This window comes from Gymnoscopelus braueri, assembly GCF_963280865.1.
Source record: "Gymnoscopelus braueri genome assembly, chromosome: 10".
Classification (NCBI taxonomy): Eukaryota; Metazoa; Chordata; class Actinopteri; order Myctophiformes; family Myctophidae; genus Gymnoscopelus; species Gymnoscopelus braueri.
The window spans coordinates 6,119,974-6,130,792 of NC_137611.1; the positions used below are offsets into that span (position 1 = coordinate 6,119,974).

Here is a 10,819-nt window from a genome sequence, read left to right on the forward strand (position 1 = left end):
GAACATCTGGACATTCATTCTTGATTTTGGCAAACAAGCGAGTGCTTCTGAACCACATTCTACGATGAAAACCTCCTCATACTGTGCAACTACAACCTACTATTATGACAAGTACCTGGACAAGAAACCATGCCATTTATAATAGCATTAATAAGTCCAACGTACTTCACTTTGGCCGTTTCCTTTGCTTTAATGCATGTTTGTGATCTTGCCTCTTCATCGGTTTGTTCTATCATGCAAAGACAAGACTAGCACACCAGGGGGAGCTGTTCACCAAAGCATGCTCTCTGAGGGCATGTCTGTGGGATAGGGATCTTCTTATCCATTATTCTATATTATATATCTATTATTCTATTCGACTACTTTTTTTTTTATTAATTGAATAATGAAGCAAGTTTTTGCCCATTTAAAATGCTTGTATCATTAAAATAATATATAAATATATATAAATAATAATAATATATTTAAAAAACTGTTATAGACATAAAGTTCTGAAATGTGTGTTTGGTACATTATTTCTCCATTGTAACAATGCTTCTTGGACATAACTTTTATACCGTTGGAAAGCCTGTTTATTTCCCTTTTAAATGGTGCTTTATTTGTAAGGAACCTGCTTTTGTGGCCAGCCTAGCTGAGTATGTGGGGCTGAGGCCATGAAAAATGCCCAGGTGCCAATTTATTTTATTTGGTGACATTACATATACTGTAGGCGTAGCTATGTTGTAACAAAATCAAGTAAAAATGTAAAGTAAAGTACAATTTCTCCCGCAGGGGAAATTCCGTGAAATTCCACCCAGCTGATTGTTGCTCATGTGGTCAGACTTGAGCGCAGCTATCTAAGGAGTTGGGGTTCAGTATCTTGCTCAGGGACATCTTGACACATCGAACCCAGGACTTTCTGTATGGCAGGCGGCCTCTCTACCCATTCAGCCATGGCACAATAGGACAATAATAACTGTGTGGGTCTAAATAGGTGGACTATGGTACTGGGGACATGGTTTAGATCTGTAAAAGATTGCATCTTGATAGACATACAAATATTGACATGGGTGACATTTGACTCAGAGTTCAAACCATCCAATCTGGATAAGCGATATTTTACATTTTTGCATCCTTTAGTCAAATGTCAGATGCCTATAATCTTGGGGAAGATTTTTTTTTCTCCCAGCATCTCCAGGTCAGGGATTATGTTTTATAAAGAAATCAAACAGATAGAGGGTACTGAACCTAATCTGGTCAATTTATTCATAGATGCATACAAAAATAAGGATAAACACCTCATATCACAAACGTATAACAGATTACAAAACTAAACTATAGACTAAAGCCAAACTGAAGTGAAGGAGAAGGAACCGGGCGTGGAGATATCTGAGGAGGATTGGAATGGTATATTTGAGAAGGTCAAGCAAGAAGTACCAACTCAAGGGCTTGGCGGGAATTCGCTCTGCTATTTTCAGAGCGCAACACCCGAGTGCAACCAAACATACAATGACTTGTCTTTTAGTTCTACTGGATCTCTTCTCCACTAGTCCCTCACTAACATTTTAGTCTAGTTTTTATTTGTTGACGAAATTGTCAGTATATTTAATCTTAGCTTTAGTCATCATAGCTTAGTTTTTATTTAGTTTCCATTTTGTTTTCGTCAGTGAAACAAAGGTAGTCGGCGAACATTTTTCGTCATAGTTTTAGTCGACGAAACCAACACAGACTATGTCTCCTATAACAGATTAAACAGACTATGTCTCCTATAACAGATTAAACAGACTATGTCTCCTATAACAGGCTGCTGAGAGACACACCTTTATTGAGGGGAAATTCAAGCAGAACTGACTGCAGAATAAAAATCATGACTGTCAAAGAGTGTACATTAGAGATGTGCCGATAACATGTTTTTCCCCTTCACGATAGTGATCCCTATACCCACAACTTGCGTATCGGGTCGATACCGAGTAACGACCCGATACTAGTGTGTAATAAAATAAAATAAAAATCTAGTACAGTGGTTCTCAAAGTGGGGTCCAGGGACCCTCAGGGTTCCTTGAAGGGGTTTCCAAATGGACCCTTACAGGACTGTAACTCTGTGTGAGAGTGTACAAATGGAACCAAATACTCTCAGTGTTATGGGGGTTCTTGAAATTAAAACGTTTGATAACCACTAATCTAGAAATAAAAATAATTCATTAACAATTGTTAAAGAGCAGCTACAAGTTAGTAAAATAATAATGTTAAATATTAGAGTAAGAGTATAATAAAACAGTAATCAACTGAAGCATTCAAAAATATCACTGTAAATGAAATGCCATCATGTGATAAATTAAGTGGTATCAGGAACAGTCAATCCAAAGTGGATAAACAATATGTGAAATATGCAATAAAACATTGGTTCTCAAAGTGGGGCCAGCTAAATGATGGATAGTTAGGAAGCAAATGGACCCTTATGGGTCTGCAAGAGTGTACAAATGAAACCGTAAGGGTCCATTTGGTTCCACACTCTTTTGTGTGCTCCTAAAGAGTGTCCTGGTCGGGGGAGAAGAGAGCTGTCAAGCCGAATTCAGTCAAAATCTCTTTCTCTGGCTTGGATTTTTTAAAGAGGGACGGCAGATTCCGGATATGAAGCTCCTTTCTGAACTGCTGTACACTCACAGAGTTAAATTAACATTGATTTTACAATATAAATTGGGGGTCCCAGAGATAGTAATGCCATTAAATGGGGGTCTGCAGCCCTAATGCATGTCAAAATGGGCGGGGTCCTCGAAATTAAAATGGTTGAGAATCACTGCTAGAGCCGTACAAATCTTCTCTTATGGGGGTCTCTATGGCATATCTTTTCAAATGGGGGTCCGCGGGCAAATAAGTGTCAAGTTGGGGGGGGTCTTTGACATGAAAAAGTTTGCAATAGAAATGAATGGTAAAACATTTACGGTCACTCTGTGTCCGTCCACACGTCATCGATGTCCAGTCCTGTGTCTTCCTCCTCCGTCTTCAGCTTCTTTCGTCCGCCGTCTCGATCCGAAGCCCCTTTCAGGTAGCGTATGACCTCATACTGTACCGTCTCCTCAGTCACGTCCTTCGTGTTAGAGTTCCTTCTGATGGCGCCTAGAAATGATATAGTTAAACACAATAATGACAACGAATTAAACACTTTAAGATGCTTAACTGTTTCTTTTTTTAGTCCACATCATTAGCAAGACATTATGTGTGCCGTTAGTCCATGTAGTATGTTTTCGTTGAGCACTTTGTATGGAGATAGATAAATGCTTTAGTTTTAGTCATAGTCTTTTGAATAAAATTCCATTTAGTTTAAGTCATATTTTAGTCTTCAGAAATGTTTTAGTTTGTGTCTTGTTTTAGGTGCCTTCATGGCGTCGTAATTAAGCAATATTACACGAGAGCGTGTGCTTTACCGTCATTATTGGCACGCCTGTGATGCGGTCAGGAACGAGGCGAAGCCGAGTTCCGCCTCCGCATCACAGAAGTGCCAATAATGTAAGGTAAAGCACATCCTCGAGTGTAATATTGCGATTATACAACAGTTACCAACAAAACACAGCCAAATGTATTCATATTGTGGAGCAATTCATAATAAAAATGTTTTGCTATTATCCGTTTCCCTGTAAAGAGAAGAGTTTTTCACTGAGACATTAAATAGTCCCTGTAGCAGCGCTTTGAGTTTGAGGCACCGTCTCATCAACACAGCCGAGCTATCAAGTGCGCAGTGGAATGAATTCCAGTGGGCTATATGCTCCGTCGTACGACCGTGTCACGTGGCCAAAATAACTGATCTGCAAGCTGACAACGCGTCGCGATGGCGACGTGTTGTGAACTTGTAGATCGGCTATTTTCGCCGTGCGATACCTTCGTACGATAAGTATAACACTGGACTGTTAACGAAATGGGAGTAATTTTACTTTAACACAGGAGGATATTTATAACCTTCTAACCATTGATCAACCGTAAGTCCACCAAATAAGTCAAAATTAACAGCATAGTCCATTTTGCATAGCTGTTTGTTCTCCGGTGGCGGCGGTGGGTCAGGCTATGCAGGCTACTGTCTGTTTGTTTTCCTACCGTGGGACAGCGTGGCGTCACAGCACAGCTGTGCGCTATACGGTCTAATCAGGTGCGGACTGCAGTGCGGAGTGATTTATTTAATGTGATTAGGCCCGTGCTATGATGCTGGTTTGAAGCACGGCTAGAAAGCTATTTCAGCCAATCAGATTGCTTGGTCGGAACTACCTGTTGTATAATGGCTGATTTTACACTTGGTTGCATGCTGAAAATAGCCGATCGACAAGACGAAATTGTCAATATATTTAGTCTTAGTTTTAGTCATCGTAGCTTAGTTTTTATGTAGTTTTTATTTTGTTTTCGTCAGTGAAAAAAGGTCATAGTTTTAGTCGAGGAAATCAACACGGCTCCATACATAGATAACTCACAAAGCCATCGACTTCCCCGCAGCTGTGTCCTAAAAACCTCACGGTCTGGAGAGGTCAACACAGACGTCATGATTATACTTACTATGCAAAATGTCTTTGACTTTGAGGCTCTTGAAGGCCAGCTTCCCTCCCTGTCCGGTCCAGTTGATGGTTTTGGCCAACGTGTTGGTCATGATGCTCGGCATCATCCGATACACGGCGTCTTTAGCGTTCCTTCCACCCTTAGTGGTCAGATGCAGCACCTGCAACGAGACAAGATCTCACCGTCAGACAAAACATCCAACACCTAGAAACATAATAATCTCTATCTATTAATCCATTAAGACCGGGAACGCATCTGTGTTTTTCTGAAAAACGTATGTTGCTACAGTATCAGTGGTGCTCAAACTTTTTCATGTCAAGGACCCCCAAAAAATGGTATGTATTTGGCCACGGACCCCGATCTCAAAATATATTGTTCCACGGACCCCCATGAAGCAAAGATTTGAGTTACAAATGTTCCTTTAAAAAAAAAAATATATATATATATATATATATATATATATTCAAAGATTTGCACACATATTTAAGATTTTTCTTGTAGATCTGTTATTTTTGAATAGCCAAAGAAATAAAAAATGACAGAGATGCGTTCCCAGATTGAATGGGTTAATTCACGAAACGTGTGTGTGTGTGTGTGTGTGTGTGTGTGTGTGTGTCAGTGTCCCGGGCATAACCTGGGCGCCGAACGACCTCCAACTTGTAAATGGTAAATGGACTGCATTTATATAGCGCTTTTCTCCAAAGCACTTTACAATGTATTCCAACATTGTAAACCCTCACATTCACACACCGATGGCGGAGGAAACCATGCAAGGCACCAATCGGGAGCAGTTAGGGGTTCAGTGTCTTGCTCAAGGACACGTCAACATTTAGCCGCTCTAGGGGGCACGGTGGCACAGTCGGTAGTGCTGTCGCCTCACAGCTAGAAGGTCCTGGGTTCGATTCCCGCAGGGGACGCTGTGGGCGCTGGGGGTGTGTTCTCTCCTCCGCGTCATCAGCGCCCATACCCTAGGTGGGGTTGGCGAAAGGGCCTTTCTGTGTGGAGTTTGCATGTTCTCCCCGTGTCTCCTAGGGTAGGTACCCTCACAAAAACATGCAGTAATCCTGGTCACTATACTGCCTCCCCCTGGCCAGCCGGGGCGCCTGATGGAGGGGAAGGGAACTGGTTGGAATAACGTGTTCCTTCCACACGCTACGTCCTACCAGGGAAACTCTCCCCTGTCAGGTGACAAGAAGGTCAGACGGCTCTCATGCATTGAAGGAGGCATGAGCTCGGCCCTGGCCTCCCTAGGTTGGCAGAGGGAAGGTAGTGCCCAGGATTACATAGACAATTGGCACTGGGTGTAAAAAATAGGGTTACAAAATCGTGGGATAAAAAAAAAAAAAAACACTTAGCTGCTCTACCTCTACCTCCTGACTGTCCTAAGCCACTGCCGCCACTGTGTGTGCGTACCATATTCCACTTTCACAATGACAGAAACTTCGCCACAGTGTTTTTTTTGTCCCAAATGGGCCTCCGTAGTGTTTAAATTCTGATCACGGGCAAAATTTCGGCTTGGGAGACTTCCGGAGGGGCTCAACTCACACAGACACTGTGGACAGTTTTCTGTCATTGTGAAAGTCAGATATGAACAAAGAAATGTATATAAAATCACGATAAAAATACGCGATCTAGAGCATGGACCGTCCGCTCGAGTTTTTAGCTGCCGTGGACTCGGGATGGAGTCAGTGTTGGTTTTGACACCAAATTTTGATTTAGTTTTAGTCATAGTCTTTTCAATAAAATTCCATTTAGTTTTAGTCATATTTTAGTCATCTGAAATGTTTTACTTTTAGTCTAGTTTTAGTCGACTAAATATCATAAGATTATAGTCGACTAAATCTACAGTTGATTTAGTCGACTAAAATGTATGTTGGCGGTGCCTTGATGGTGTCATAATGGCTGATTTTACACTTGGTTGCATGCTGAAAATAGCAGATCTACAAGCTCACAACGTCAGTGAAAAAAGGTAGTCGCCGAACATTTTTTGTCATAGTTTTAGTCGGCGAAATCAACACTGGATGGAGTTATGAAATGTTTGTACTGTACCACTCATCCTAGGATATAATAGCATCATATTAAAGGTAAGAAAAACGAGGTCTGGAATTCTCCTTTAAATACATTAAGTAGTTTTCAAACTACAAAACCAACCAGACTTTCTCCGAGGTCGTCGTCTGCGGCCAGCCGGCCCTCCAGCTCGGTGAGCTCACTCTGCTGGCTCAGGGGAGCAGACAGGATGTCCGGCGGGTCCAGGTGGGTGACGGGGACGGACAGGGCGCTCTGCACCGTGGCCACCTGGGCCTTCAGCTCCTGCAGCTCCCTCCGGGTGGCCCGCACCTCCTCCCAAAGATCTGCCAGGAGTTTAACACCTAGATTAGTGGAAAAGAAGAGGAGAGGGTTCATTAATACACTTATTAGTGATGTGTTTCAGTTCAAAACAAACATTAGTACTGTGTACGCATCACAGTAAATGACACAACTGTGATTTTAACCCATTGAGTTTGGGATTCTACATGTCTCCTAAATCTCAACAGTTTTCTGAAAAACGTATGTTTCTATATCAGTGGTGCTCAATCTTTTTCATGTCCAGGACCCCCAAAATTATATGTATTTGGCCGCGGACCCCCATCAAACTATTTTGTTCCAGGGACCCCCAGAAGCTAAGATTTGAGTTTAAAATGTTCGCTTTAAAAGTATATATATTCAAAGATTTGCAAACATTTTCACGATTTTTCAAAAATAGCAGATCTACAAGCTCGTAGCGCGGCACTGAGTGCCGCGCTACGAGCTTGTAGATCTGCTATTTTTGAATAGCTCAAAGTGTAAAATAATGCTTTTTAGCTCAAATCTAAAAATGACACAGTTCCAGGTCTTAATTAGCCTGGTAAACCCCCTCCCTCTGGAAATCTCATTTGCATTTGATTTCAGGAAGGAGGTCTGGGATTGCGCAGGGAGTAAAGCTGCCCGAACACTGCGTGTTCGAACCAATCAGCGGCTGCTAGGGGCGGGATCATCCAATCACCTGCCTAGTAGCTTGAAAAAAAGAAAAACCGTCTGTCATCGATTCTGCGACCGGAGTCTCAGATGGGAAGTAGGCTGTGAAACAAATGTGTGTCGCAAGCTTCTTCCATTTGACGGTGTCAGGTTAGGTCTTAATGGGTTAAATAATAATAATAATCTGGTCAGAACTGAAGAAAAACATACCTATATCAAAACGGGATTCAAATGATGGGGGTTGTGGAGAGTGTGGCACCACAGGATCTATAACACAGGAAAAAATAAAAGTGTTAATTTAGTACTTTCATCTGCTTGACCCAGGGTTGCCCACCTGTCCCTGGCAGGTAAATAAAACTTGCGGGCAGGTGGAGTTTGCTCTCAGGTTGCCCGACCGGGCAAGGGCTCGTTTGAGAGGGGACGCAACCGTCTGTAAACACAACAAGAAACACCTGAACGTGGCCAGAGCTCTGTCTTCTGATCTGTGGAATGTAAAATAAGAGCACTATGTACCTATAATGTGCTGTTTTCACTGTCGCTACATTTAAAAATATAAAATAACAAGTGTGAGCCCATAGTCATTTTCATAGCTATGTAGGTATTTTATTTGGCATAAAAAAATGATATGACATTTTTTATCGCCCCAGAAAGTAAAAAAATAAGTGTTAAATTGAACGGTAATTCAAAGTTTACCTATAATTTTATAATGGACGATTTACTTTTCGGGCAAGTGGGCACACATGTGCATCTACGTAAGCATATTGTTATCCATGATACGATGACCATCAACTACTTTATCAGAGAGACTGACGTCTGTGCACTATTCCTATCCACTCTGTCCTTGTTCCATATCTTCCGATCATGTCATGTGTCCACTGTGCAATGCTGTATATATTCTCTATGTGTGTATTAAACTTAAGAGAGCTTGTAGTGTGATACTGCCTGGTGTCAACTGGTTCTCCGCGCGTGCGACTCAACAGAAACCGTCACTCACCACCACCCTTATAGATGGAGACTCTTAGGGACCATATGTTGGTCAACCGAAATCACGACAAGTATAGTATAGTATTTGATAGATAGACAGACAGACAGACAGAAAAAATATTGTTGATGGGAGATAAACATGTACCACTTTTATGATAAGTACAACTTTTATCTAAACAGGCAGAGAGAGAAAAAAAAAAAAGTTTGCCTCCAGCACGATCATGTTGCTCCCTCGAGTTGTTCCCCCGTCTGCTTCTGTTCCCCTGTCTGGGAGGTGGTACATCGTAGGGCCTGGCCTCCTCCATGCTTCTGTTCCCCCATCTGGGAGGTGCCCTGGCCTCCTCCATGCTTCTGTTACCCCATCTGGGAGCTGGCCTGGCCTCCTCCATGCTTCTGTTCCCCCGTCTGGGAGGTGGTACGTCGTACGGCCTGGCCTCTTCCATGCTTCTACGGAATCGGAGTCTTCTCTGTTTACTCCCGTAACCGTAACTAGACATGACAGCTTTCTGCAACTCCTGTCACTATGAAATGACTGGAGAAGGGGGGGGGGGGGGGGAGAAAGAAAGTGTTGAGTTAACATACGGGCAGTGGTGTAAAGTATTTCAGAACAATTTTGAGGTACGTTTTTACTTTCTTCAGTATTCACAAATTTCAATACGTTTACTTCTACTCCACTACTCTCAGAGGAAAATATTGTCGTTTTTACTCCACTACAATTATGAAAACGTTAGCTACTAGTTACTTTGTAGATTGGGATTATTATTACAAAACACACTAACCACTTCAGCCCTATTTATATATATATATATACATTTCGGCCATTTGAAAATAGCAGATCTACAAGCACAATGAATGTGTCGCATTGATCGGCTATTTTCAAAAGATCTTTTCATACATTTAGAACTTGTGAAATGGGATATTCTGCACAATGAGTACTTTTGGTACTTTGCGTATATTTTGATGCCAATACCTCCGTAATTTACATACGCAAGTGCATTTTGAATACTGGACTTTTACTTGTAACAAAGTGTATCTACATTGTAGTATTAAGACTTTAAAACATGTGAGTACTTCTTCCATCACTGCATACAGGCAGCTTGGTCAATGAGTATACAGACACGCCAACCAAGACAGGGCCAACCTATAGTATAAAACGCATCATCACCATCTGGGGTGTTTTGTTTGCCTGTTTCTTACATAACATTTGACAATTTTAAAAGGTCTTAAACGTGATTACATTGTAACTTTAGAAATGTGCAGATACCCTGGTCTATATGTTACACTTATACATGTTGGTCTGCCTCTGTTTATTGTTGAGTGAGAAAACAATTTTGCACATAATCATCTGGGGCAGTGGTTTTCAACCAGTGGTCCTTGAGGTGGTCCCCAGCCAAATTAATAGTTAGGAACCAAATTGACCCTTATATGTGTCTGTAACTCTTAGAGTGTACAAATGGAACCAAATGGAACTAAATGAACACTAATGATGATGATACAGTGTAGAAGATTAAGACCCCCAAGAAATCAAAATGGTTGAGTCCCTGGCATATCTTTTCAAATGGGGGTCCGTGGGCTAATATGTGTCAATTTGGGGGTCCTTGACGGGGAAAAGGTTGAAAACCACTGATCTGGGGGAACCGCCCCTCCCCCCTGGACATCTGTAGGACACAGATGGGGATAAACAGCCTACTCTTGTACTCTTGACGTTGACATCTAATATTCAACACATAAATAGTGTGACTGCAATGCGAATCAAACGAGAAGCAAATCAAATGCTCTCCTTCTACGATCCACTTCTAGAGAACAGAACAACAGGTTCAGAGAACAGAACCCGCCGTGCTGGCGTTAACACAGCGTCTATGTTTACTAAAACGGCTGCTCCACCGCCATCAGTGGACCGTCCTCTGTCCGCCCTGTAGCCGCTGGCGCTGCGCCGGCTAGACGACGGTCTGACGGTCTGACGGTCTGACGCTGCGCTCTGCGGGGCGCTGAGACCTCCTCACGACGGCTCTCTGGCGTGACTGAGTTAATGTAGTAACTGGATTAGTATTGTTGTCTCATATCTTACCTGATGCTTTATAGTTCAATATGAGCAGCAGAGACAACAAGCATAAATAAATAGTTATTCTGGAACACAGATATGGGGAATGTTTTAATGTTACACACCGGAAGTTCTTCTTCTTTCTTCTTCTTTCTACTAGTAGACGCCCGTCGGCGCATTGCTGCCTCCTATTGTTTGGTGTTAGGTACTGCTGCCCATTGTTTATTTATAACCAGTGCTTCTCAAAGTGGGGTCCGGGGACCCCCCCAGCCAGGGGTCCTT

The 10,819-nt window shown here is 42.2% G+C and overlaps 1 protein-coding gene across 3 annotated transcripts in view; it reads right to left on the bottom strand.

The window, feature by feature from the left end:
- The window catches only part of LOC308093023 (uncharacterized protein), a gene marked incomplete at its 5' end in the record, with an annotated part of 75,417 nt that extends 66,424 nt beyond the window's left edge, over nt 1–8,993 (bottom strand). Inside the window, 5 exons of one of the 3 annotated variants that reach the window (XR_013933835.1) lie at nt 1,542–3,096; nt 4,519–4,678; nt 6,670–6,887; nt 7,723–7,779; nt 8,705–8,993. Coding sequence is in view for 2 of the 3 variants with exons in the window: in XM_080439218.1 (XP_080295344.1) it covers nt 2,924–3,096; nt 4,519–4,678; nt 6,670–6,887; nt 7,723–7,779; nt 8,705–8,993 (897 nt within the window). Of the gene's footprint in view, nt 1–1,219; nt 3,097–4,518; nt 4,679–6,669; nt 6,888–7,722; nt 7,780–8,704 lie in introns of those variants that run through there. The other 2 variants (XM_080439218.1, XM_080439217.1) reach the window with 2 other exon arrangements.
- Between the last annotated feature and the right edge of the window lie 1,826 nt (nt 8,994–10,819).